The sequence below is a fragment of the Uranotaenia lowii genome, chromosome 2 (assembly GCF_029784155.1).
Source record: "Uranotaenia lowii strain MFRU-FL chromosome 2, ASM2978415v1, whole genome shotgun sequence".
NCBI classification, from domain to species: Eukaryota; Metazoa; Arthropoda; class Insecta; order Diptera; family Culicidae; genus Uranotaenia; species Uranotaenia lowii.
In genome coordinates, this window is record NC_073692.1 from 253,126,209 (window position 1) to 253,153,628 (window position 27,420).

The 27,420-nt window shown below is 34.1% G+C and overlaps 1 protein-coding gene across 2 annotated transcripts in view; it reads right to left on the reverse strand.

The window, feature by feature from the left end:
• The window catches only part of LOC129744424 (uncharacterized), a 40,491-nt gene extending 13,622 nt beyond the window's left edge, over positions 1 to 26,869 (reverse strand). Inside the window, exons 1-2 of one of the 2 annotated variants that reach the window (XM_055736936.1) lie at positions 26,646 to 26,869; positions 26,305 to 26,544 (exon numbers count right to left, since the gene is read on the reverse strand). In XM_055736936.1, the coding sequence (XP_055592911.1) occupies positions 26,305 to 26,406 (102 nt within the window). In that variant the 5' untranslated portion in view covers positions 26,407 to 26,544; positions 26,646 to 26,869. Of the gene's footprint in view, positions 1 to 15,066; positions 15,307 to 26,304; positions 26,545 to 26,645 lie in introns of those variants that run through there. The other variant, XM_055736937.1, reaches the window with a different exon arrangement.
• Positions 26,870 to 27,420: the final 551 nt, after the last annotated feature.

Below are 27,420 nucleotides of genomic sequence, written 5' to 3' on the forward strand. Positions count from 1 at the left end.
ATACCAAGTCACAACAGGCATGGAAAGCAGGAATAGCCAAAAATCTTCCGCTGATCCGCGAAATTCAGTTCTATTTTCAATATGACTATCTTTTCCCGTTAATGCTTTAATTTTAACAAATTCGTTATCTGATGCAATTGTCGGTGAATGTAAAGGTTATCGCGAAGAATCGTAATAAAATTAAAAAGAAACGAGCTCACCATAAATATTAAAAGCAGCGAAAACTACCGCAGCACCATGACTGTTCAACACTGAACCTGGTTATTTTTCACTTGAATCGAACCTTACCAGAAGGTTCTCACTAAGAAAAAAATCACTAGACAACATGAATTGCACGTATCGTATGAGTTGTTACAAAAACTCAATCACTTTACCTCTATTTGAATGTTAGATAAATCATGTTCAATTAAACTGACAAAGTGCTTATTCGGAAAATGGATAATTTCTGACTCTGACCATTCAGTAAGAAAAAAAAGGAACTCCAAGTTTTGTTGTAAATATTGAAAGCACAAAACAAATAAAAATTTATTTAGCATTGCGCATTCAAACTTAGCTTTAAAGTTGCTACTTCGAATCATTTTTCGAAGTTTTCAAAGATTTATTAAAAAATCATGATCATTTAAAAAACATGGTTATATACTACAAAAACAACTTAAAAGTTTATAAATTTTCAAAAGAAGAGTTTGAAGTTTAAGATTTCAAGCTTTGAAGATTTTGTCACTGCCCAAGTGGGGGTTCTTATTATGCCCATACAGTGCCTAATTTTGAGCTTTTGGCAAACAATTTAAAATGCATTTTTGAATGCGTTTTTATCTACTTTTTCAAGTTTAAGCCCGTTAGGAAATAGACTTTTTCAGTGTCTGAACACGAAACAATGAAGTAACTCAAAAATTATATTTTATCATGATTAAATTAGCGTCCTTCCTAAGGTGGCCATTTTGTCTTTATCTCCCCTTCTTAGCTCACACCACACTGGCGGGACACTTTCTCTGTAAAAAAAAATCAAAAATATTGTTGATACGTTTACTAAAACGCCGATGCGCCGTGTGAACCTGTGCCTTGCGTTCCGGGGTTATGATACCGGCACCAAATTCGAATGAAGTCGATAAACCATGGCCCAAGATCTCGTGGGAAAGCATCTTGCATTCGAATAAGCGTACCATTCTCCAAAACTGATATTTCAAACTTCGCTGGAACCTGATCCCGGTTGCACATTGTTCCGTTCTCCACAACTATATACAGTTTTACTTCCGCCCGGATATTCTGCGCGAGTACCGACCACCACAAACGGTAATTGTAACAGAAAATGACGAGTTGAAATTTTTCGCGGTAAAAAATGATGACCGGAAAAAAAGCACGAATATGAAAACACAACTGTTATTTCTGCAATGTCACGTGAGCGTGAGACAGGGGATTTCTTTCCTGCATTTGATCGACTTCCTGAACACTCGAACGGGAATTCTTTCGATTTTCAAGATTAAATGATTGTCACGAAATTCGGTTAGCTACAACAGTGAGAAACATGAAAAAAGAATGGGGTGTTTTGCAACTATCGCACGGCGGTTTTTTATTCTCCGTTCTCCGTCTTTCCCAGTAGAGAATGGTATATTTGATTCTCAGTGTATAACACTGCTCTCCCATTTAAAAAAAAAACAAAAAAGATCAATAACGGCGCCGGCCACGTCCTATTAATGAGGAATTAAGGAAGGATTGTTAGTAGTAAGATACTTTCTAGAATCAATCAACAACCTTTTGTCGCTATATATTCCAAAGACTAGTTTTGAAAAATTCAGAAACAAAGATCTATAAGTCAATATCACCAACTATAGAAACCGCTTATACGTCTGCGAATCTATATTCAAATATCCAAGGAAAGGGTTGTTTCAGTAGAATTCCACAGAAATGTATGGAATTTTTTTAAATTATTAGTTTTTTAGAAAAACTGCTGGTTTTAAAATTCTGCAAAGAATATAAAAATGTTCACCAAAGTATTTACAATGTATTAAGCTCTTGTACGTGTGGAATACGTATTTGTAACGTAGATTTTCTATTGAGTTAAAAAAATGGCTTTTTGCATAATTCCTCATAACTGATTTGTTTTACATTTTGTTTATCTAAAATAAAGAAGCATTCATTACAATTAGTAGCAAGTTATTCTTTTTAGCATATTTTTGCAACTACATTTGAAAAAATGCTTTCCAAAATTTGAATATTTTGCTGAAATGCTGCTAAATTGCCAAAGAAAAACTGCCTTGCACACAAAATTTTCGAGGCCGAAATTTAGCAAAAATTTGCTCAAATTTGACCAGCTAGAAACTTAGCAATCAATTTAGCAATAGTTTTAAACTATTATTTTAGCAAACGAGCAAAAAGTTTGCCGCCGCAATTTTTACTCAAATTTTCAGCAAAAACCGAAGGAAAATTTCGCTGGTTCTGAAATTTAAAAATTTATTGTTTTTTTTTCTGGAGAATCAGGGAGAATGTTTGATTGTGAAATAGAATACACAAATTTCATTCACTTTTATTTTATTTTTCACATTTTTTGCTATTTTATTTCACACTTTTCGTTCAACGGAAGTTCCGATTCCGGCGAGCCAACTGTCGAGCCATTTTTCGCATCGAATGCACCGGAGTGTGTGCCGAATGCAGCTCGTTGATATTCCAGTTGTGGTCCCTGTAGTGACCGCGCGTCGTTGCTCTTAAAAACGCGTGCTTACTCATGAAATATACTTTCTTAACTGACCTCTTCCACCTAGCTATGAAACTAACGACTTTTATTGCCAACATGCATACCAAGACATCAACTAATTTCTCTATGCTGATTTTTCAATCGATTTCACAAACACACTTATCAAACATCTGTTTTTCTCTCTTCTCTCTAATGTGACAATTCATGCTAACGCTACGCAACTGAAGCATGTTCTCACAGTCGCGCAGACAAGAGCAACACATGATTCATTCGAATTGAACGTTAGCTCTAGTACGTCTAGTAGTCTATTTAATCAATAATTCAATTTAACTCCTAATCAATCCTATTCTCTACATCCGCCCCCTTGCCTACTCTTCAAAGTATCTGGTTTTACACAAAAACGTTCAACAATGCTAAAAAGAGCCACAAGGTTTTGTCAACAAGTTTAACATATTTGATAAATCTTTTTAAAAAATATAACTTTCAATAAAATATAGTTATTTTCAATAAAAACTTCGTTACAAACATTCAAATGATTTTCATTTTTAATTCCAATACTTTTCTTTCCGTTTGTATTATTAAAAATGTTACCTCTATCTTTCACTGGAAATTATTATTAACATAACTTTTTTTTAATTCTGTTTGATTTGTTATAAAAACTTCGTATTTTCAATACTTCAAATATTTAACTTTTCGATTCTAATACTTTGCACAAATCAACTTTTCTAAAAGGCCTAACAACTTGCGTTCGTCCCATATGAGTTATAGTGAATATTTGGGCACATCCCAAGTTGAAGTATTTTTTTAATGAATGTTCCGTTTGCTTTTTTCACTACCATTTTAAGCTACAATATTTAAAGCTTTGATTCCATAAATCGCGATTATTAATTAAAATTTACAAAAAATATCTTTAAAATAAGTCCAACTTTGTATCGATGCATTTCGTCCACTTATCGTTTTGGATGAAGACCTATGCTTTTGAGCTTTTCAAAATAATAGGTTTCTATTAATAATACGTTTGTTTCAAATTTTATTGAAAGTTATTATTTAAAATAAATTTTTTGGTATGATTTAATAACTTCACATTAAACAAAAGAAAATAGATTTCCAGGAAACTTTCAATTCATATACGGGCAAAAAAAAATTTAATTAAAATTCATTAGCTTCTTTTAAAGTGTCCTTTTTAAAGTTTGGGCTTTCAAATAGTTTTTGAATCAAAATCATTTTCCTTTAAAGTGTTTTCGTTTATTGGCAGTGGCAACCGAGTTACCCACGAGTTTTGCTCGAACTGCATTAGATTTATGATTTCTTAAATTTTTTTAATTCAAATACTCCTGTCATTTTTCGTTTCTTTCGTTTTCGTTTTTTTTTAAATAGAAAAATAGTTCGTAAATCAAACACTGTTTCCAAAAAGCATTCTCACTTCCACTTGGTTCATTGAATTATTCATCTTTTCTATTACATTTACGCTCTTGATAAAAACTTTAAACAAAAAAATGTTTTCTTTTCAAACGAAGCTTCGTGTTTCTCAATTACAACTTCTTTAAATTTAGAATCTTACAATTATTTTAGCTTTGACCTTCAAAAATTCACAAAAACAAACTATCTAAAAAGAATGCCAACTTGTATAACTGCTATTTAAACCGTTTGTTATTTCTAGAATTTTCATTTTCAAACATTCGTAAGAAAATATTTCATTGGTCCAAAGGAATCTTTCCTATAAAACGATCCAGCTATTATCGCTTCGATTCCCACACTTGCAGGAAAAATAATTTCAACTTACTTTCGACCCGTTTGAATCATCCCAGCAAAACAAAACTTTTAATTGCGTTACAACTTACTCTCATTTAGTATGTATCTTGAACAAATGCCATTCAATTTTCTACTTTTACTGAAAATTATTTACAAAAAAAGCTAACTTGAATTGATTTATTTGAATTAACAATCCTGCTAGAAAATTCGAAACTCTTGATCAAAACTCTAAAAAAAATTATGTTCGGTGTTCCAATAGAAATGGCCATTTCAAACCCCACAGACATTTAAGTTTTAACTTAAATACTACAAAATGATTCTTAAAAGAATTTCAACTAGCATTTGTTCCATTTCAACTATTCATTATTTTCAAAAAGTTCCAGAACATTATTTTTTTGGAAATTATCGTTTGTTCGATGAAATTTTTTTTTTAAAAAAAGTTCCAACAATGTAGAGAAATGAATCCAACTTAGATGAAATTTCAGGGACTAGAAAGGGAAAATTGATGTTGAAAAACATGCGAAAAAAATTCGCCTTGTCTCCCGGTGAGACTTGAACCCACATCTTGCGCCTCTCCGGGGCCCATGTATTAACATTCTACTACAGGAGACCAACCTGGCGTATGAATATTATACTGGTTGAGTGTCGATGTCTATCGGAATGAAGGGAATAGTTCTCCCATGTGATCATAATCATTTTTCCTGGTCTATTTCTATTCCCATCTTTTCATCTTACGGTAGTTGGACTCAAATTTGGATATTTTAGGCACGGCAAGATTTGCATTGCCTTCTCATATACTGCACGGGTTGTCAGTTATGATGAGAAATGATGCGTTTGCCGTATTTGGATATCCAACCAAATTCGGTGTTTGGCACCGCCTTATTTTCTATTTTTAAACTGTGACCCAAAGATGGGTCTTGACTCAAACATTCAGTCAGCGAAACTTTTTTTGTAGAGAAATGAATCCAACTTAGATGAAATTTCAGGGACTAGAAAGGGAAAATTGATGTTGAAAAACATGCGAAAAAAATTCGCCTTGTCTCCCGGTGAGACTTGAACCCACATCTTGCGCCTCTCCGGGGCCCATGTATTAACATTCTACTACAGGAGACCAACCTGGCGTATGAATATTATACTGGTTGAGTGTCGATGTCTATCGGAATGAAGGGAATAGTTCTCCCATGTGATCATAATCATTTTTCCTGGTCTATTTCTATTCCCATCTTTTCATCTTACGGTAGTTGGACTCAAATTTGGATATTTTAGGCACGGCAAGATTTGCATTGCCTTCTCATATACTGCACGGGTTGTCAGTTATGATGAGAAATGATGCGTTTGCCGTATTTGGATATCCAACCAAATTCGGTGTTTGGCACCGCCTTATTTTCTATTTTTAAACTGTGACCCAAAGATGGGTCTTGACTCAAACATTCAGTCAGCGAAACTTTTTTTGTAGAGAAATGAATCCAACTTAGATGAAATTTCAGGGACTAGAAAGGGAAAATTGATGTTGAAAAACATGCGAAAAAAATTCGCCTTGTCTCCCGGTGAGACTTGAACCCACATCTTGCGCCTCTCCGGGGCCCATGTATTAACATTCTACTACAGGAGACCAACCTGGCGTATGAATATTATACTGGTTGAGTGTCGATGTCTATCGGAATGAAGGGAATAGTTCTCCCATGTGATCATAATCATTTTTCCTGGTCTATTTCTATTCCCATTCCCATTCCCATTCCAGACAAGGCGAATTTTTTTCGCATGTTTTTCAACATCAATTTTCCCTTTCTAGTCCCTGAAATTTCATCTAAGTTGGATTCATTTCTCTACAAAAAAAGTTTCGCTGACTGAATGTTTGAGTCAAGACCCATCTTTGGGTCACAGTTTAAAAATAGAAAATAAGGCGGTGCCAAACACCGAATTTGGTTGGATATCCAAATACGGCAAACGCATCATTTCTCATCATAACTGACAACCCGTGCAGTATATGAGAAGGCAATGCAAATCTTGCCGTGCCTAAAATATCCAAATTTGAGTCCAACTACCGTAAGATGAAAAGATGGGAATAGAAATAGACCAGGAAAAATGATTATGATCACATGGGAGAACTATTCCCTTCATTCCGATAGACATCGACACTCAACCAGTATAATATTCATACGCCAGGTTGGTCTCCTGTAGTAGAATGTTAATACATGGGCCCCGGAGAGGCGCAAGATGTGGGTTCAAGTCTCACCGGGAGACAAGGCGAATTTTTTTCGCATGTTTTTCAACATCAATTTTCCCTTTCTAGTCCCTGAAATTTCATCTAAGTTGGATTCATTTCTCTACAAAAAAAGTTTCGCTGACTGAATGTTTGAGTCAAGACCCATCTTTGGGTCACAGTTTAAAAATAGAAAATAAGGCGGTGCCAAACACCGAATTTGGTTGGATATCCAAATACGGCAAACGCATCATTTCTCATCATAACTGACAACCCGTGCAGTATATGAGAAGGCAATGCAAATCTTGCCGTGCCTAAAATATCCAAATTTGAGTCCAACTACCGTAAGATGAAAAGATGGGAATAGAAATAGACCAGGAAAAATGATTATGATCACATGGGAGAACTATTCCCTTCATTCCGATAGACATCGACACTCAACCAGTATAATATTCATACGCCAGGTTGGTCTCCTGTAGTAGAATGTTAATACATGGGCCCCGGAGAGGCGCAAGATGTGGGTTCAAGTCTCACCGGGAGACAAGGCAAATTTTTTTTCGCATGTTTTTCAACATCAATTTTCCCTTTCTAGTCCCTGAAATTTCATCTAAGTTGGATTCATTTCTCTACAAAAAAAGTTTCGCTGACTGAATGTTTGAGTCAAGACCCATCTTTGGGTCACAGTTTAAAAAAAGTTCCAACAATTTTCGCTTAGATTTCTGCCCAAAAATGAAAAATCATTTTAATTGCTTTAGATCCATAATATTTCGGTTTATTATCCCGGCATTCTAAAATATTTTTTTAAAAAAAACATCGTTTCAATTATCACTTCGTTAAAAATTAGCTGCTTCTTAAAATTAATTCAACATTCCTTCGTTCCATTATAATCATTTATCATTTCTATTAAATAAAACATTTTTGAATAAAATTTCTACCAAAACTATTTTTTTTGCTGTTGTCTCGTTCACTTTCAACCAGTTTTTTTAATTCAAATACTCCAATCATTTTTCGTTTCGATCACAAGACTGGGAAGAAAGTTTCTATAGAGAACTTCAACTTAGTTATAAATATTCATTATGAAGAATCTCTGTTAATTCCATTAAACAGTTCTTCTTCATACAAATACTTTCATGTTAACAAATTCCAAGAAAAAAACTATGAAGAGTAACTTTATTCAATTGAATGATTTTGTTTTAAAAAATTGACGCATTTAATAAAAGCTCTATCCAAAATATTCGTTTCGTTGATACAATTTCGTTTGATTCAGTAAAACTGATGACTGTAAATAGGTGCTATTTTTTTATGTTAGTATTATATACCAGATTTAATGAAACTGTTTCTTAATATGCTCCAATCTCTTTTTTTAATTCCGATACTTCACTTATTTTTTAGATAAAACTTCCATAATTTACTTTCATCCGATTTGTTTTATTTACCACGTTCCCATAATTATGATTTATATTAAACCTTTTTTTTCTAAATGGTTTTTTTGTTTAAAATTAATATTCAACTATTTAAATCCTTTTAAATAAAAAAATTCAACCTTAAAAATTGTTTCCATTTTTCAAGACAGAAAACCTCTTTGTAAAAATACAAGTTTTATTTCAATGATATCTCCTTTTTTCAATGAAACCTTCTTTCCTTAAACTCATTCTCTAATCGATTTCGTTTTCTTTCCAACGAGCATTCGAACTTTGAAACTTCGATCAAATTCAATAATTTATTGTTTTTTTTCGATTCAAAAAAATAAACTGTTCAAAAACATCCAATCTTTTGGTAATATTTCGATTGTTTGAAAAATTATTTTCAAATTGATTTTCCAATCCTATTTAGTTCAGATTTTATTACTTCGCACTGTACCCAAACAGTGATACTTCATGTTTTCGTTCCACTTTAATTATTATTCATTATCTTATGATTCCAAAAATATCCGTTTTTTTAATATTTCGTTTGTTAGAATAAAAACTTAATATCTCAAATACTTCAGCCATTCTTGGTTTTGATTTCGATATATCAATCATAACTTTCTATTTAATTTTACGCTTTTCTTAAAAACTCGTTCCAAATAGTTTTTTTCTTTTTGAAAATACAACGCTTGTTTAAAAAAAACTCTGAATAATCACCAAAATTCCTCATAGTTTTCGTTTTTAATATAAAACTTCGTATAAATTGTTTCAAAAAACTTTTTGAATTTGCTTTCGATCCTTATAAGCTTTTCTTTAATTTTTTATACGAAAAATATACGTTTTAAATTATTTAAATTTCCTTAAAAATTTGCCAATAAAAATTTACATTGAAATGTCTCCCATTTTTCGTTTTGGTTTCATAACTTCGAAATCAAGTGTTCCACACAGCGTTTCAATATTCTTCCATGAAAAATACATTTTCATTTAAATAAGTGTTTTTGGTATAAATCCCCTCCAAAATAATTTCTCGCTTTGAATCCAAAAATCATTGCCATGTTCGCCATTTTGAAAAAAAAATGGGTAAATTAAGTTTTTCTTCCTTCTTCTAAATGGTTTCACAGCAAAAAAAGCCACTATCAATCATGCATTGAAACTATTCACACTGCCAAAATTTTCTTTTTAATCATTATCTTTAAACTTCTGAGACTGAATACATCACTTAAAAAAAACTAATTAAGCAACAAGATGGTGGGAGCGTATGCTGCACCAATGTAGTGACCGCGCGTCGTTGCTCTTAAAAACGCGTGCTTACTCATGAAATATACTTTCTTAACTGACCTCTTCCACCTAGCTATGAAACTAACGACTTTTATTGCCAACATGCATACCAAGACATCAACTAATTTCTCTATGCTGATTTTTCAATCGATTTCACAAACACACTTATCAAACATCTGTTTTTCTCTCTTCTCTCTAATGTGACAATTCATGCTAACGCTACGCAACTGAAGCATGTTCTCACAGTCGCGCAGACAAGAGCAACACATGATTCATTCGAATTGAACGTTAGCTCTAGTACGTCTAGTAGTCTATTTAATCAATAATTCAATTTAACTCCTAATCAATCCTATTCTCTACAGTCCCCTTTCATTTCCTGTCTGTTGCGGATTTCCTGTTGCAGTTGTAACCTGGTAGGAAGAAAAACAAACAAACAATTTTGAATTAAAAATCGAAAAATCTGTTCAATTCATTATCGGCCCTTACCTGTACGCATCCGGTGTCGATTTGGCTAGTATTTAGTTGTTGACCTCTAGAACCACCAGCATCGAACTTTCGACAACGCGCGCTGTTTTTCTTCCAACCCGCGGCGGCTGCTGTCTGTACACAAAGCGGCTAGAAAACCTTCGTTTTACTAAAATCAAGCAAAATGAACTTTTTTTTTTGCTAAACTCAAGTAAATCTAGCTTTTTGCTAACTCAACAGTAAAAAAATATTTTTGCTAAGGGAAAGTGGAGCCCCGAAAGTTTTGTGTGTGCAGTCAGAATATTTAAAGCTTTTGAACATAAATTTTACTAATCGCTACACAAGTTATTTCAAAGAATGCGACTGATCACTTATTTGAACAATAAGACCCCTCAATTCCAAAAATTGTAATTTTGTTTCAAATCCCATACATATTGTTCGAAATTTCATAACTATTTTTGACCCTGCGTTTACACAGTTCTGTCGATTGAGGTTAAGCGCAATGTCATACTTATTGATCTACCTATCTTGATAGATCAGTACCATTTTGGAAAATGGTACGATCGTGTTTTCCAACACCTTCTATTCCCCTAGAAATGTTCCAAGGAAACTACTAATTCTATCTGTGAAGCAGTGATAAGCAGTTTTAACAGCAGTCTTGATGACCAAATTATTACGGTAATTAACGGCGTGTCGGTAAATTGATTTTTTCTATCGAAGTGATTTTTTCCATCGATGCTGGCGTTTGTAAATTAAACAAACTGTATGCCAAAGCATTGGAAGGTGATTTGACATCTACCAAAAAAAAAGCGATGCATCACACAAAAAATCAGTTTACGAACACGCCGTAAATCATCGTGATATAAAGCTTTTTTATTTTTTTTTCTAAAATAACTTATTTTCCAAGCGGTTGTTCTTGTTACATTTCCATTTTGCATTTCCAAAAACGACTTTTCAGAGTTAGGTACTGATTTCAATCTCAGAAGTATATTTAAGCTTGACTACTCATATCCACCTTAACCCTTCATTTCATGATTTTTTATTTTTCCTTAAAAATCATTTGTTACAGTTGGAAATGATGAGTACATCAAGAAAAAAAATTAAAATAAAATACGATTTTTCACTTTTTCCATACATTAATTGTTGCAAATTTGTTACTTTATGAAACGAAGGGTTAAATCATTGAACTCGAAATGCTTCATTTAAATTTTTTTTTTAAAATTGATTCTAAAGGGACTTCGTGTTTTTTACATTTGTTTTCAAACTATACATTTCGAATTCCATGATCGCTGGCATGGCTAAGCAGAACAAGTTCCACATCGCCAATGGTTGCTACTCCGTGATTAATCGAGGCCATCAATTTTGCACGAAGTCCAAAAGAATAGTGCTTGGGATTAGTAGCTGTTCTTATGTACAAAACTGATGCTCTCCCTTTTTTATATGATTTAAATGATTAATAACGGCGCCGGCCACGTCCTAGTAGTCAATTAGGAAAATGGAAGGATTGTTAGTAAGATACTCTTTAAGTTTAACTAACAACCTCTCGCTCCTGCATACTCAAAAAAAAAGTTTTTTTAAATACCCAGAATCAGAGAAAAGCTAGTATCACAAACTATGGAAACCGTCTATACGTCTGCGAATCCATATTCAAGTACCCAAGGAAGGGGTTGTGTTAGTTGGTGAAAGGTAGAGATCAGGATCCATTTTGGTAAATGGTGCGATCATGATTTTCCTACACCTTCTATACCCTTAACATTCCCTAAGGGAACTCCTATTTCTATGAGGCTTTTGATAAAAATCCAATAAAAATGGATCGAGTAGAATATTGAAGGCAAATCAAAACCATCCGAATTTCTTTCTTGATAAACTAGCTATATTCCCTAACACTGATCCCTGTTGAAGCAAAAAGTTTTTAAAAAGACTTTAATGGTTGAAGACGGAAAGCAACTTATAATGAAAATAAATTATATTGTAATAATTAGACACATTTTTTTTCAAATTGTTTTTCTATGATTATTGCCTTTTTGAAAACTCTTGGATTCTTTTCTTTTTTCTTTGCCTCACATTTGAAAGTGTAATTTTTTTTCAAATCCATAAAGAGTTTATAAACTGATATATCAAGGATTTTCAACCATATTGTGTAGCATGAAACAAAACAATTTCGTAATTGTAATTTAATTCAATTCAATACAAGGATCCAACAAAAAAAAACATTCAACAAAATTATTACAATTCACCATCCATACTGAGCAACTATCCCCATTCTTTCAGTTTCATTTTTTGATAATTTAAAAACACACACAATTCTTATATTATTTTCAAAGCTAACTTTTAATCATAAGTAATGTTATTACGTTGTTAATGTATTGAGAGGTACGAACTAAACCATCAATTTCGCAAACACACTTCCATCGAGAAAAAAAAATCAAACTAAGCGCTCAAAAAAGATAGTCTTAAAGACAATCTATTTAGGAACGCTTTTTGGAAGGAAGATTTTGAAAATTGTGTTCACTTCTTTTCCTGGATCGAACCAAAAATAGTTGAAACAAACGATACTATTAATAAAATTGAAACAAACACAATCTTAAAAGAAAAATTCATGATAAGACTCGTAAACTCATTTAGAATTTATTTTCAATCATCAAACTGTAAGTTAGTTATGAGTGTCTTTCTGAAAGCCATCATCTAAGTTTTTTGATCTGAGCTATAAATTTTTAATTTTTTTTTTTGTATTTTTAACTTTGATCAAAACAAAGAAACATTTCAACATTATCAAAGCAATAAGTTGGTGGAAACTAAAATTTTAAAACAATTTTATATTTGCAAGGTTTAAACTTTTTAATTTTGATTCAAACTATTTTGTTGTCTTATTTCCAACATTTTTTTATGAAATATGTGTGTTGAAAATGTAATTTTTGCTATTTTTGTTTTTTTTTCTAACTGTAAGCTACATTGTTTAAAAATAAAAATTAAGATGAATAGCAACTCTTTTAAAACATTTTTTTTAAAAGCATGGAAATTCGCTGTCTTTTTAATACTGATTTAAGACTTTTTGGACAACTAAAACTTTTCAGTATACCAAAAATTAATAAATCAACTTTCCTTGATTCCTCTTTTCAATGGTAAATTTATACCTGAATGTAAATATTGACTAGGAAAAAGTATTAAAACTGATGCCATAGGAAATGGTTTGAATATATTTTTCCAGTGATGAAATAAAAAAAATTCGATAAAAATGCAACTTGCTGTTTTATTGTTAAAAATAAATAAACTGAAATTGAATGCAAACTCTATCCTCATTTGACTATCAATCGACTCTTTTGATCTTTAGAATAAACAGTCCAAATCATTTCAAATATGTAAAAAAAAAATATAAAAAGTTGCTCTGTTAACCACTAAGAATTAAAAATTTCTTAATATTTTGTACCAACCACCTAGTGAAATAACTAGTCCATTCTCTGATAATATTCTTGATAACCTCTCTTCACTAATCTTCTTTCGAGAAAATATTTAGGTAGCATATTTTTCGAGCAGCATCTTAGAAATAATGTCATGTGCCCGAAACGTAACGCGGAAACGTATGGACTATCCCACCAACCGATAAATATCAAAGTTTTAGGATAAAAAAATACTTAGCTCCAGATAAAATAGTTTTTCCGCAAATCCTCGTCCGTCTGCTAAATGTCGGAAGCCCTGGTGGTATCCATCGGAAGAGCTTTCTCTTCGGCTTCCTCTTAAGATTTGAACACATCCGGTTTCAAAACTGATGGATGGAAGGCTGCTCCTTATGTGCACTGAACTTAACAGAATCATTGTATTTTTCAAATTGTATAACAAAACATTAAATTAAATAGAAACACAAATTTTGGCAGGAGGAAATTTTTTCGCTGCCAGCCAAACTAAGGCCTACTTTCGAACAAACTTCAAACTCAGAAGTATATTTAAATATCTAAACAAGAAAAATGTTTTGGTGTCGGTGAGGAAAGTGAAACTATTTTCATTTTTTTACAGCCATGCTCGTTCGATTTGCGCTAATTTTCAATTCCTTACATTCGATTTTTTTTAATGAATTTTATGTTGTGATATTCTGAAATGTTAATGTCTCTAACATATAAAAAGAATGGGGGTTTTGAATGCATTCTGTAAAAGAAGATTATTTAAAAGTTATTTCAAACAAATTTAAATCCTTGATTTTAAATTTTTTTTTTTTTGCTTTTTAAATCCTTTTTAACATGAATGATATTGTATACCAATGACATTGTTCACCACAGTTATATACGAAGTCAATTTTTGCCTCGATTTCCAGCAAAAAAAAATGTTGGAAACGTTCAGCAATCCAAATTTTGCTGGAAACCAGCACGCATGATTCTTTTTGCTGGTTTTTCCAGCATTTGTGTTTTTTTGAATTTTACATTTTTTCTGTCAGAAATGTTTATAAAGAAAAAGCATGAGGGTGATGCATACATTCAGGGTTAAAAAATACTACAAAAAATTCTACTAACTGAAATCATAAAAAAAAATTTTTTCGATAGATGAGATTTTGAAATTGACAAACGCGTGATGCAAAACAATCATATTCCAGCATATAGAAACGAGATTTAAAAGGTGAATCTTTGATTTGCATTTTGATGCATTTTAGCCCAGACTGTTAACTGAATTATGAAAATATTTATTTAAAAAAGTTTGGTGACTGTCCGAAAAATGTATTTACATAAACATTGCTGGTATAGGATAAAAAAAGTAATATAAAGTTTTTAGGTGATATCATTGAGCCAATCCGTCATACTGAGTAAAGTTTTTTACGGCATCGAAAAATGTAAAAATTTATACACCTTTTGCTAGATTTTTTAATTTTCTATGAGAATCGAAAACTTTAAAAATCTATCTCATGGTGTGAGAAACAATGTCATCATCATTTTCTTATAATTTATTGATAACTTTAACACATTATATTAAAATAAAAATTGAATAAGTGTTGTGGTATACAAATGTTGTATCCTGCTTTTGCATTATGCCCCGTTTGACGGTATTTGCGCACACTTCTAAAAATAAACAATTAAAAGCACATAGCTATAGAAACGGTTTATGCGTAGCAATTTCTAACTTCTATTACATACCAGATCATTTGAAATACAACTTCCAAACTACACATGTATTTGATTTATTTTCTTCAATTCTAATAAACAGGAAATCATTTTAAATAAATTACTACAGCATTTTTTATTAAAAAAAACCTATCAAATGAGCACACTTTAACTGAATGGAATACTTACCCGAAATCCAAGCAATAAGCGTTTCGTTTACTTTTCCTCAAACATCTGTAGTTATATTTCCTAGCGAAGGAAATAAACTCAAACTAGCACTGAGTAATTAATTGCTCGTTGTTGAAAGTACTAATTGAATGTTGAAATGAGATTATAAGGTTAGAGAAATAAAATAAATTCTATAAGGAATACATTCAACATAAACTGCTATTGTCGAAGAAAATTTCTCCACAAGATTGGTTTTGCTAGTCCAAATAAACAACCGTAAATCACTATGGTGATTTGTGTCCTGACTGAACCCTACTCAAAAAACTTCTTGGAATGACGGAATGTTACTGAAGGGACACCGAATGGCTTTGTATGACACTAAGAGCATCAGTACCGGTAAGTGCTATCCCAGGTGTTAACCCGAGACACATTTTCGGTCTTATTTTAGCTTTAGCAGCTCATTTGCGCACCAGTAAGTGCTAAACTGGTTTTCATTTTTGCCACTGGTGACGCATCGATAGGTGTTGTTGTTGTTTGTTGCTATTTTCTTTTGTAAATTTTCCCTAGACACTTTAGCACCTGTCAAATCAGGTGCTGGTCGGTATTCATATTTGACTCCTGGCTCGCTTTTTTAACACCCAGGAGCAAGATAACACCTGGTTTGAAACCTTGCGGTGCGCCGTCGAAGTGTCAAAATGGAGTGTTATTATAGCTTTGACACCTGACCGCTGCTGATACTCTAAGGAGTTCGCCAAAGTACAACCAAATTGGTAAAATCGGAATCATTAAAATGATGTTCGCTACGCTGAATTTTTAATAATATAGATTCTTATCTTTGCCGGCAATAAGTCCACTCAAGTACTTTTTTACAAGGTAATGAAAGCTTCGATCATTGTCAACGATCACGATGACGGTCAAGATTTGAATAGTCATATTTTAAAGGGAACTCTCTGCTCATCTTTAACCGTACGAAAATACAGTTTTATTACAATGTGAAAGTCGGAGAACCTCGTGTTTGAAAAAGCCTTGATTTGAACCACTTTTTCCATTAATATTTGTTTCTTCTAAAAACTTGATCTAGTTTTAGATAGTTGGTGTGAAGCGTCAACTTCAACGCCTAACCAAAAATGCATATTTGCACATCATACTTTCGAATGGAAGATACTAATTTCTCTAAAAATATACAACACACAATTAAGAACTAATTATTCGAGAAGCATTCCTTGTCATGTTTGTAAAATATCACGGATAATGTAGATATGTTCTTGTCTGGTTTTCCGTAGCGAGATCTGATTACAATATTAGTATCAACCTGAGGAAATTCTTCGTGTTAAAAATCATTATTTTATAATATTTCAATATTTTATTTATAATTTTTTACTGAAAATGTTTGTATGAGAAAATAAATGACGAAACTGTTTTAAACAACGAAGAACAAAAAATGAAAAAAAAAATTAACGATAAATTAGTCTGATTAATTCACCAACCAGTCAGTAGGCAACAAATTTTGTTTCATTAGACTTAGACTTCTACCAATAGCTTGAAATATAGAAACCTTGCATGCAAGTCGTTCGAACTTTTAACCTTTCCTTCTGCTGTTCGAACTTACTGGTGATTGGTCGAAGAGAGAATAGAGGCGTGGTTTAGGCAACCACCATCATCATTCATTCATGCTGTATGCAGCGAAAGAAGAGACATCGAAGAGGAAAACAATTTTCCGCCGGATCTGCTCAACAATCCGGCAGATTGGACTGTCTGGATTTTTCCGATAACATCAGTCGAATGTGAGACATGTGAAAAGCACGTCACCAAGAATATTCGGTTGTGATTGGAATGCTAAAGTACAGCGAAACGGGTGAATTAGTTTAAATGGTTAGTGATTCAACATGTACCTATCTGAAACTCAAACTTGGATTACGTGAAGTGAAACGAACATCGCAGATAAAATCATTCCTTGAAATAAATAAACACATGTTTCAATGATGGAAAAGAGAAAAATATGATCGGTTCAATGAAGGTTTATAAAAATTTTGTGATTAACTTAAGCGAACATTTTTACAAAAACAGTGGAATGCTGTTATTTACCAGTGAAATGTCGCGAATCACAAGCATAACAAGATGAGCCACTGATCTTGTGACATATGTGCAAATCAATCATAATTATGATTCAAAATCACATAGAAGTTAGAGACTCCATGTCCAGAAATTCAGAATAAAGATGTGTGTATGTCTGTATGGTTCCTTTTCGTAAGGTATAGAAGTGCTTAAGCTTCGATAAAACCTCCAGAAACCTTGATAAGCTGACAATATTCTCTTCTGATAAGACTGTGATCCGTTTCCTCAAATCTTCCCGAAAATGGTGCTCTAACCCTAAATCTATTAGCAGACTTCAAATCTGTAAATTCAGATCCAGAATTATAATTCCGAATTCAAATTCAGAATTCCGATTCAGAATTTAGATTCAGATTGATCAGATTCAGAAATAAAATTTAGAATCAACATTCAGATCCATAATTCAGTAACAGTATCCAGATTCAGAATTAAGATCTGGAATTGAAATTCAGATTAGAGAGTGAATCTGGAATCTGAATTTGAAACTTAAATCAAAAATCATTTGTATCTAAATTCTAAATCTGAATCTAACATTTGACAATGAAATCTGAATCTGAATTGTGTATCTGGAATCCGAGTCCGAATTCAAATCTGAATCTTACATCTGCATCTGAAATTTGAATCTGAATTCTGATATCAGAATCTGATTTCTGAACCTGATATCTGAATCTGAATTCTGAAATGTTATGAAGAGATTAATCACCGTAATTTATGTGTGTTACTTCATTTATCGGCCTTATCGGTGAAAAGCGATGTCGTATTTAGTAAAAGTCTGAAATCTGAATTTAAATTATGGATCTGAAATCTGAATTTAAAATCTGAACCTGAAACTGAAATCTGATTCTGAAACCTGAAATCTGATTCTGAAACCTGAAATCTTAATCTGAAATCTGAATCCAAAATATGAATCTAAATTCTGAATTTGAAATTACATATAATCTGAAGTTTGAATCTTTTTTCTAATATCTTTTTACAGATATTTTCAGCTTTCAGCTGGTTCATCTCTTAAGGGGGGAGTAGGGTCTAACACTTTCAAAAAATCGATTTTTTTATTTTTTTATTTTCTTATTGTAAAACATTTCAAGAATATTGTGTCAAATTTTCAAGTGAATCGAAGCAAAACTGTAAAAATTAAAGGCCTTTATCTCCTCTTATCTAATACTGCATCATTTTTAGAGCAGAAACTTCAAACTTTTCTCGATAGCACATTTTTAAAGTCAGTGGACATCGTCATTTGAAAACTACTTCACCGATTCTTTTCAAATTTGGAACATATTTTCTACATATAAAATACCAAACTCCTACGATTTTCTTTTTTTTTTACTTCGGGGAGATTTTACAGATAAAAAATGGCGGATTTTTTCGTGAAAAATCGTAGTTTTTTCTTCAAACAGCCACAAAAATTTCATAAATTTTTTTTTAAGTTAAATAAAATCGTTGGGGTCCAGAAAAACATCTATTAAAAATATTTTGTTCTGATTTTTTGACTTCAGTTGATTCTGTGCTGAGATACAGTGTCCACCGCAAATCCTGTTTTTCAAAAGGCATCCTCGAAAGTGCTACGTCACCGGCTCATTTTTCAATATTTTTCTACGAAAAAATTACTAAATGTTCGCATTATACAATGCTTTGTATAATGCAAAAAATTGAATACATTTGTTTGAACGATAGCTCAAAAAAATTCGTGATAATGGTGTTTTTTTTACCCGTTAGACCCTACTCCCCCCTTAAAATTCGAATCTGAAATCGGTATTTGAAACCAAAATTCTGAAATCTGAATGCAATTTGAATTTGAAATCTGATAATGAAGCTGAAATTTTAATCTGAAACCGAATCTGAAATCTGAATCTGAAATCTGCTTCTGAAATCTGAAATCTGAAATCTGAATCTGAAATCTGAAATCTGAATCTGAAATCTGAATCTGAAATCTGAATCTGAAATCTGAATCCGAAATCTGAATCTGAAATCTGAATCTGAAATCTGAATCTGAAATCTGAATCTGAAATCTGAATCTGAAATCTGAATCTGAAATCTGAATCTGAAATCTGAATCTGAAATCTGAATCTGAAATCTGAATCTGAAATCTGAATCTGAAATCTGAATCTGAAATCTGAATCTGAAATCTGAATCTGAAATCTGAATCTGAAATCTGAATCTGAAATCTGAATCTGAAATCTGAATCTGAAATCTGAATCTGAAATCTGCTTCTGAAATCTGAAATCTGAATCTGAATCTGATATCTCAATCTGAATCTGAAATCTAAATATGAAATCTCAAACTGGAATTTGAATCTGAAATCTGAATGGGAAATCTGAATCTGAAATCTAAAACCTGAATCTGAAATCTGAAGTTACAATTTTAATCAGAAATCTGAATCTTAAATCGGATTCTTAAACCTGAAATCTCAAAATAAGTTTTTCTGCTTTCAGTCTTTTTGATTTATCGAAAACGACGTTTTATTTAACGTTTCGATCCATATAGGATCGTCATCAGGGACTGCAAAGTTCATTGTGTGTAAACTAAATATCAAAAATTCTTTACAAGATTATCTGATCCTTACCTAAAATGTGTGTAATTGTTAGGTTTGATTCGGCTGATCAGACAAAGCTGTAATTTGATTGTGTGAAAATTCGTACTTCCTCCTATTATTCGGAATAAATTTTCACTGCCGATGTTCCATAGGCGTTTGAGTTCGTTCGTCTGAGTCCTGTATTGTGAGATTCGTTGTTTCAATTTGATTGGAGGACATCCTATGTAGCATGCTTCGCAGTTTTCTTGTGTTCTTGTGCTTCCTGTAATTCGACTATTTTCCAATGTCCTTTGCATGTAATTTTGAAAATAACGTATAAGCAATCAAGTTTTACAAAATTACACGAGTTTGCTTACTACACAGTAAACGAAAATTACCGAGTTCGGTAATTTTTTCACCGAAATTCTTACATGTGTAAATCGTTAAACTGTTCGGTATTTTTTCGGTAAAAAATAAACAAACATCGGTAAAAAGCAAGTAGATGCTTTGTATGTGGACTTTGCGAAGGCATTCGATCGGCTTCCCCACAATCTCCTGATCGATAAACTAGAAAAGATGGGATTCCCAACTTGGATCGTAAAATGGCTCGAATCGTGGCTTCAAGACAGAACTGCATTTGTCCGACAGGGTCACATCAAATCCCGAAACTTTACTGTTCCTTCTGGAGTTCCTCAAGGAAGTCATCTGGGTCCACTACTTTTCAACTTGTTTATGAATGATCTTTGTGATATAATTGATTCTGAATTAGTATTCTACGCTGACGATCTGAAAATGTACCGCTCAATATCACAATATTCAGACTGTTTGTTACTGCAGCAGGATCTCGATAAACTTATGTGCTGGTGCCAAGTAAATGCGATGGAAGTTAATCTGAAAAAATGTAAGCTCATAACGTTCACTAGAAGCAGAGTTGAGATCGCACATCTTTACACAGCTGATAACACGGTACTTCAGAAAGCTGAATCTATTCGGGATTTGGGTGTGATTGTGGATAAGTCTCTAAACTTCAAGGAACATCTTGCTGTAACCATAGCGAAGGCTAAAACAGTGCTGGGATTTCTGGTAAGAAACACCAAAGGATTCACCGATATCACCACTCTGAAGGCATTGTACTGCTCGCTCGTCCGCTGTGGTTTGGAGTACAACATACAAGTCTGGGCACCAAACTCAATCGGCGGTATGAAACTTCTCGAATCAGTCCAGAAGCGGTTTTTAAGGTACGCACTCCCTAATCTACCATGGAATGAACCTCAGAGACTTCCACCTTACCATGACCGATGTGGGATCCTGAACATCGAACCGATCGGCTCACGAATTATACTTCTTCGTCGCCTGTTTATATTCGACATCATATCCGGAAATATAGACAGTGCTAACCTCGTCGAAATGATACCGTATCATGTCCCATCTCGCTCTCTACGGTATTTTGAGCCTCTAAGAACTATTAATTATGGAAGAAACGAATTTTACAACCCATTTGATATATCGTGTAAATTGTTTAATCAAGTTTGTGTTTGTTTTGATTATAATATAAGTAAAGATAGTTTTAAGCATAGATTAAGAAATCAGTCTGAATGATATTAAGTTGTCGAAGACCGTGAACAATAAATAAAATAAATAAATCGATTCTTCATTTACCGATGTTCGTTTGTTTTTTACCGAAAAAATTACCGAACAGTTTAACGATTTATACATGTTAGGATTTCGGTAAAAAAATTACCGAACTCGGTAATTTTCGTTTACTGTGTATAATAAAATCACCTTTAATTTTAATTTTAAAAGTCTCTGCAGTTATTCTAGCAGTATACCCTGCTACTTGTGAGAGTTTGGTTTCAAGTATTTTCCTTTTTTTTTAAAAATCAAATGGGTGGGCAGTTTCTAAAATATTATGGGCTGTACTCATTTGTTTTGTTGATACATTTGTTTTATTCCAATTCCAAAACATTGATTTTTTTTGCTGCGGAGAACGTCATCGGTTATGTGGAGCGAACTCGACGGAACGACTGGTTCGACGAACAGTGTAGGAGGGTGATGGACGATGAAATGCCGCGCGGGCGGCAGTAGTGCAAAGAGGCACCCGTCGAAATGTGGAAAATCACCGACAGCGAAAGAGGCAGCGAGTCCGAATTTTCCAGGAGAAAAAGTCCCGCCTGGAGGAGGAGAAGCTCGAGGAGCTGGAGCAGCTGCATCGTTCCCAAGAAACACGAAAGTTCTATCAGAAACTCAACGCATCACGCAAAGGCTTCGTGCCGCAAGCCGAAATGTGCCGCGATAGGGACGGGGGCATCCTGATGGACAATCGTGAGGTGATCAAAAGGTGGAAGCAGCACTTCGACGAACACCTGAACGGCGCACATGCAGGAGATCAAGAAGGTGGGGGAAGGTACATCGCCGGCGTAGCCAACGACGTAGAGGAGCCACTCCCAACGAAGAGTGAAGTTAAGGAAGCCATTCGCCAGCTGTATAGAAACAAGTCAGCTGGGAAGGATGGCATCGCAGCTGAACTCATCAAAATGGGCCCGGACAAGTTGGCCGATTGCCTACACCGGTTGATAGTCCGGATCTGGGACATAGAACAGCTACCGGAGGAGTGGAAGGAGGGGGTAATATGCCCCATCTACAAGAAGGGCGACAAATTGGACTGTGAGAACTACCGAGCGATCACTGTCCTCAATGCCGCCTACAAAGTGTTGTCCCGAATCCTACTCCGCCGTGGGATTCGTGGGAAGTCATCAGGCCGGCTTCATGGAGGGACGGTCAACGACGGACCAGATTCACATTACGGCAAATCCTCCAAAAATGCCGTGAACACCAAGCCCCTACGTATCATCTATTCATCGACTTCAAAGCCGCATACGACACGATAGACCGTAACGAGCTATGGAAAATCATGGACGAGAACGGCTTGCCCGGGAAGCTGATCAGGCTGATCAAGGCGACGATGGATGTAACGCAGTGCTGTGTGCGAATTTCGGGTGAATTGTCGAGTTCATTTGAATCGCGCAAGGGGTTTCGACAAGGTGATGGTCTATCCTGCATGATGTTCAACGTGGCGCTAGAAGGCGTGGCGATTTTCAACAGAACCAGTCAACTTATCTGCTTTGCCGATGACACTGATATAGTCGGCAGATCATCTGCGGCGGTGGAGGAGATCTACCGCAAACTGAAACGCGAAGCAGGAAGGATTGGGTTGATGATTAATACGTCCAAGACGAAGTACATGCTGGCCTGCGGATCCGAGACCGATCGAACCCGCTTGTCCAGCATTAACAAGGTCACGATCGACGGCGACGAGCTGGAGATAGTCGAAGACTTTGTCTATCTCGGCTCACTGGTGACCGCAGACAATGACAACAGCCGTGAGATCCGGAGGCGAATTATCAGCGGAAGTCGTGCCTACTATGGACTCCACAAGCAACTGCGGTCGAGAAGACTTAGCCCTCGCACGAAGTGTAACCTGTATATGACGATCATTAGACCGGTTGTTCTCTACGGGCACGAATCCGGTAGGAACAAGACGAGCGGGGACGCAACGAGCGAGGTGGTTAGACAAAGTGGAGCGTGATCTGGCGAACGTGGGGAGTCCGAGAAATTGGAGAACGGTTGCCATGGACCGAGTGAATTTCAGGAATTATGTTCGTCAAGTTATGTCGTGAGACGGAATACTATGTAAATAAATAAATACTAATAATACTGCTAGCCATCAAGCTCCAACGGAAAGTACAACATTGTTCCGATTATCGGTCCAAGACACTCACTTTTTTGTGATCTTGATACAATTCTAATTTTTTGATTTAGTGATCTTAGAATTTCCAAGGCGTTCACACGGTATCAAGTAATTATTTCTTGGCCCAAATCATCTTGCACACCTTAATAATCCCGGAAAGTCGAAAGTGGGTCTCAATTCCGTTTGATAGCAAGATAGTGCTGTCATCTATGACTTGAAACTGGAGAAATAGTGTTTGACTGTTTGAAAACATAAGTATTTTTGATTAAGAAACCTATTTCTTGGATTCAAATTCAGCCCAGAATATATGTTTCATCATTTTACGTCATGTTAATGAATGTTAATGAAGAATTAAAGAAGTTTGATGCAGTATTATACTGCCGCTGCCGGCAAGTCTGTCCCATATGCAAAAACAACGAACCGAGAAAAACGGCTTTAAAGATTTTTAAAAACTTTCGTGGATTCCTCGGTTGAAACTTAACCTTTTCTATTTCTTTCTTCACAGATATTAAGATAATTGTTGTAGAATTTCGTCCAATATTTTTTTTGCTTTGGAAGTTGTTGATGCAGAGGAGAAAATAATGATGGGTCAGCCTTGCGAGTATATTTCGCATGCGTTTAAATGTACCCGCAAAGCTGTCCCATATTTGGCTTTTCTTTTGTCAGTTGATCATTTGATTCTCTCTATCTTCGCTGTATAGGGCTTTTGCACAGTGCATTAGTATTAGTAAGCCGTTGGGCAAACCAATGTGACAGCCCCGTGTGAAATGAATACAAATCGCCGAAAGAAAGATACTTACTAGAATTTATGGAAACTATTGAAAAGTTTCTTATGTACGATACATTTTTCAAAAGCTAGAACATTTTTTGACTTGTTTGTGATTTTTTTTTCTAATTTTGGGTGAGGTTCTTCGACGAAAATGAAGACTTTATACAGGATACGAGCGTTTTTAGTGGAAGCAGGCTCAAGTTTCTTAATCAGTTTCGTGACGAAAACTCTTAATTTCATCTTCCTGGTTCTAAATTTTATATGAGAGACCCCAATACGTGAGCAAAGGATCTGGGAAAACCTTTTAATGTGCTTTACAATAATGGTTGGATTGTTTTCATTTTTGTTTTGCTTGGTTCCGCACTGATATCCAATAAAATACTCACAGAATCGTTTCCACTTGTTAGCAAATGATCCGAAATATACTGTTTGAATGTTTTTCAGATAAATTTAGCATTCATTTAAGGGAAAACCATCATTTTGATGGAATGTTGCTTTTTTCGCATATAAAAACCCCTAATGTGTGCCCAACAGACCTCTTGTATGTGTGTGTAGCAAAAGCCCTATTGTTCACTTTACTGGTTGTTTACTGATGAAAATAAGTTTGAAGTGATGTTTATGACATATTTATATAAAGATAATGTAAATTTATCGTAAGAATTGAGTAGGTCTAAAATAAAATGAATAACAACGTTCCATGAATAAAACAACCTGTACCTTCATCGTTCGGAAAGTTTTACGGTCGATTAAATTAAATTAATTCTGAATCAGAAACAGCAAAGCATCTTGGCTGCAAATATTTAACGAGATAAATCAATGCAATATGACGTACGCGTGTGCTATAAGGTACCCGAATTTTTGTTCATAGATTTTATGAAGGTCCAAGCAGCAAGTAACAGCATAACAAAAACCTATGAAAAATATGGCTTTGTAGCTGACTGTTTTCCATGTTTTCTAACAAACAATTCAATAAGCCTCATGCATCATTATGCTAAACTTAGCTTGTAAAATTTATAGAAATTGTTATTTTTGACTTTACTGGACTGTTTTATCTAGTCTAACTTCCGTAATTCAAATTAATGCTTATTATGTCGCACACATTGTATGCATATTTGTAGAATTAACGTAAATTAGAGGAGCAATTTTAAAGCATTCTGTAAAAATAAACATATGGGACAGCTTTGCGGGTATATTTCAAATGGGACAGACATGACTTGGTATTTTTTTCATACATGTTGAGAACAAAGTTATGAGATTTTTTAGTCTAAATTAAAGAACTAACTGTATTTGAACGATTTTTGAGATAAACTGAAAAATGACGAAAATGCATATGGGACAGTCTTGCGAATAGCGGCAGTATAGCTCAATATCAAATTCCTTAGCGCAGGAAAAGCATCTCTCAAAACGGCCTTCAAAACCTTTTTATTCTATTCTATTCTGTTTTTATTTATTTAAAGAGGATTTTAACCTTCGTAGTCATTCACCCTCTCTTCAAAACCTTTGAAATACTAAAAAAACGCTTAAAATGCAGATATCTATTCAAATAGTTCGTAGGAGCATTATTATTCACTTTTAAACAGTAAATTTTAAGAAATAATCTTGATCCTTAACGTCAATAGCTTCGTCCAAAAAAGTAAACAAATTTTCATCCATTAAACAATTTAAAACAAATTGTAGAAGAAAATGTTGGTGATTTTCAATAGTTTATATTTTAACATGCAAAACACATAGTGGTACTGTTCTTGTTTCGGTCACTGTACAGGTGAAAATCATCCTTAATTTATGCGTGCTCTTGAGATTTCAAAACAGAGTTACTTCGAATTTCAGGAGCGAGGGATTGTTACGAGATTCTTATGGATATTTTTCCGTACCTTAGGAAACTCCATTTTTTTAACGAATCTCGTGTTCAAATCTCAGTTTTCCTGTAATTCAGAGGATCATGATCCCCAGCTAAATTAATGCAATCTTGGGGTGTACTGTTTTTAGTTTTCTAGTTATTACTTAATCGATCATAATTTTAAAAAAAATAGTTCTAAAACAGTCACTGAGATCAGATTATAGATTTTATAATAATTCTTATAGACCATTAACCAAAGAAATATTAGTTATATTGAACATTACCTTTCTATAATTATCTGCAGATGGTGTACGGCATCGACGAATTTCAGATTCCGAGTCCTCCAACAGTGTCCATAAGTAGAGGTTCGTTAACTGGACTAACATGTGAATCCCTGACTCCGATACCAATATCCAAGAACAGCATCAATGCCCCTGCCGGTTGTGGCAAAAGAAAGCAAGACAACGGTGTCCAATCGGAACTAGCCGGACTATCTAGAGAGGAACGAAGAAGACGTCGGCGAGCTACATTGAAATATCGCATGGCGCACGCAACACGTATGTTGTAAAAATGTTTATATTTAAATGTTTCTATGATTTAATTATTTTTAAATTTTTCTTCCTACCTTAGGTGAAAGGATTAGAGTTGAAGCGTTCAACGTAGCGTTCACAGAACTCCGGAAGTTATTACCAACACTTCCGCCGGATAAAAAATTATCAAAAATAGAAATTTTAAAACTTGCCATATGTTATATAGCTTATTTAAATCATGTGTTGGAAGCTTAACATTTCGCTTTAAGGTTGACTTATTATTCTGATTTTTTGTACATACATATATCTAAAATAAATATTACGTTGTAACTAACCGTTGTCTTTTCCCAAAAATCACATCGATTGATTCAAGTTTCAGAACATTACTGCGCATGACCTAAATGCAGGGTAACAGGTGCGTTTGTGAGAAAAGTAATGCCTTATATTCAGAATTGTCTTTTAGCACATGGGACTCGTCTGTCTAACCGAAAGCCTTTCCAGAGCTAACCATCCTATACGAATTAGTTCTACGTTCTACAATGCACCACTTATCATTCTTCCTTGTTGGGTACCTATCACTGCGACCAGTTAGTTGATTTATTGTAATTATCATTCTTAAATTAACAAATGTACACTTTTTAAGTGGGATCTTTCATTGACAAGAGACATGTTGAAGGACCCTGCATGTTCATCCCAGGTGAAAATGAAAGAAAATGTTATCTCGTCAATAACTCGAAAATGCGACATAATTTGGTTTTGTTACAATGGTGTTGTAGTCTGTGGGAAAATGTTAACGTATGAATTTTGAACCAGACTTTGTGTTCTGAACAGCTAAAAAAAAATTGTATATTCGATTCCCTAGATTTTTAC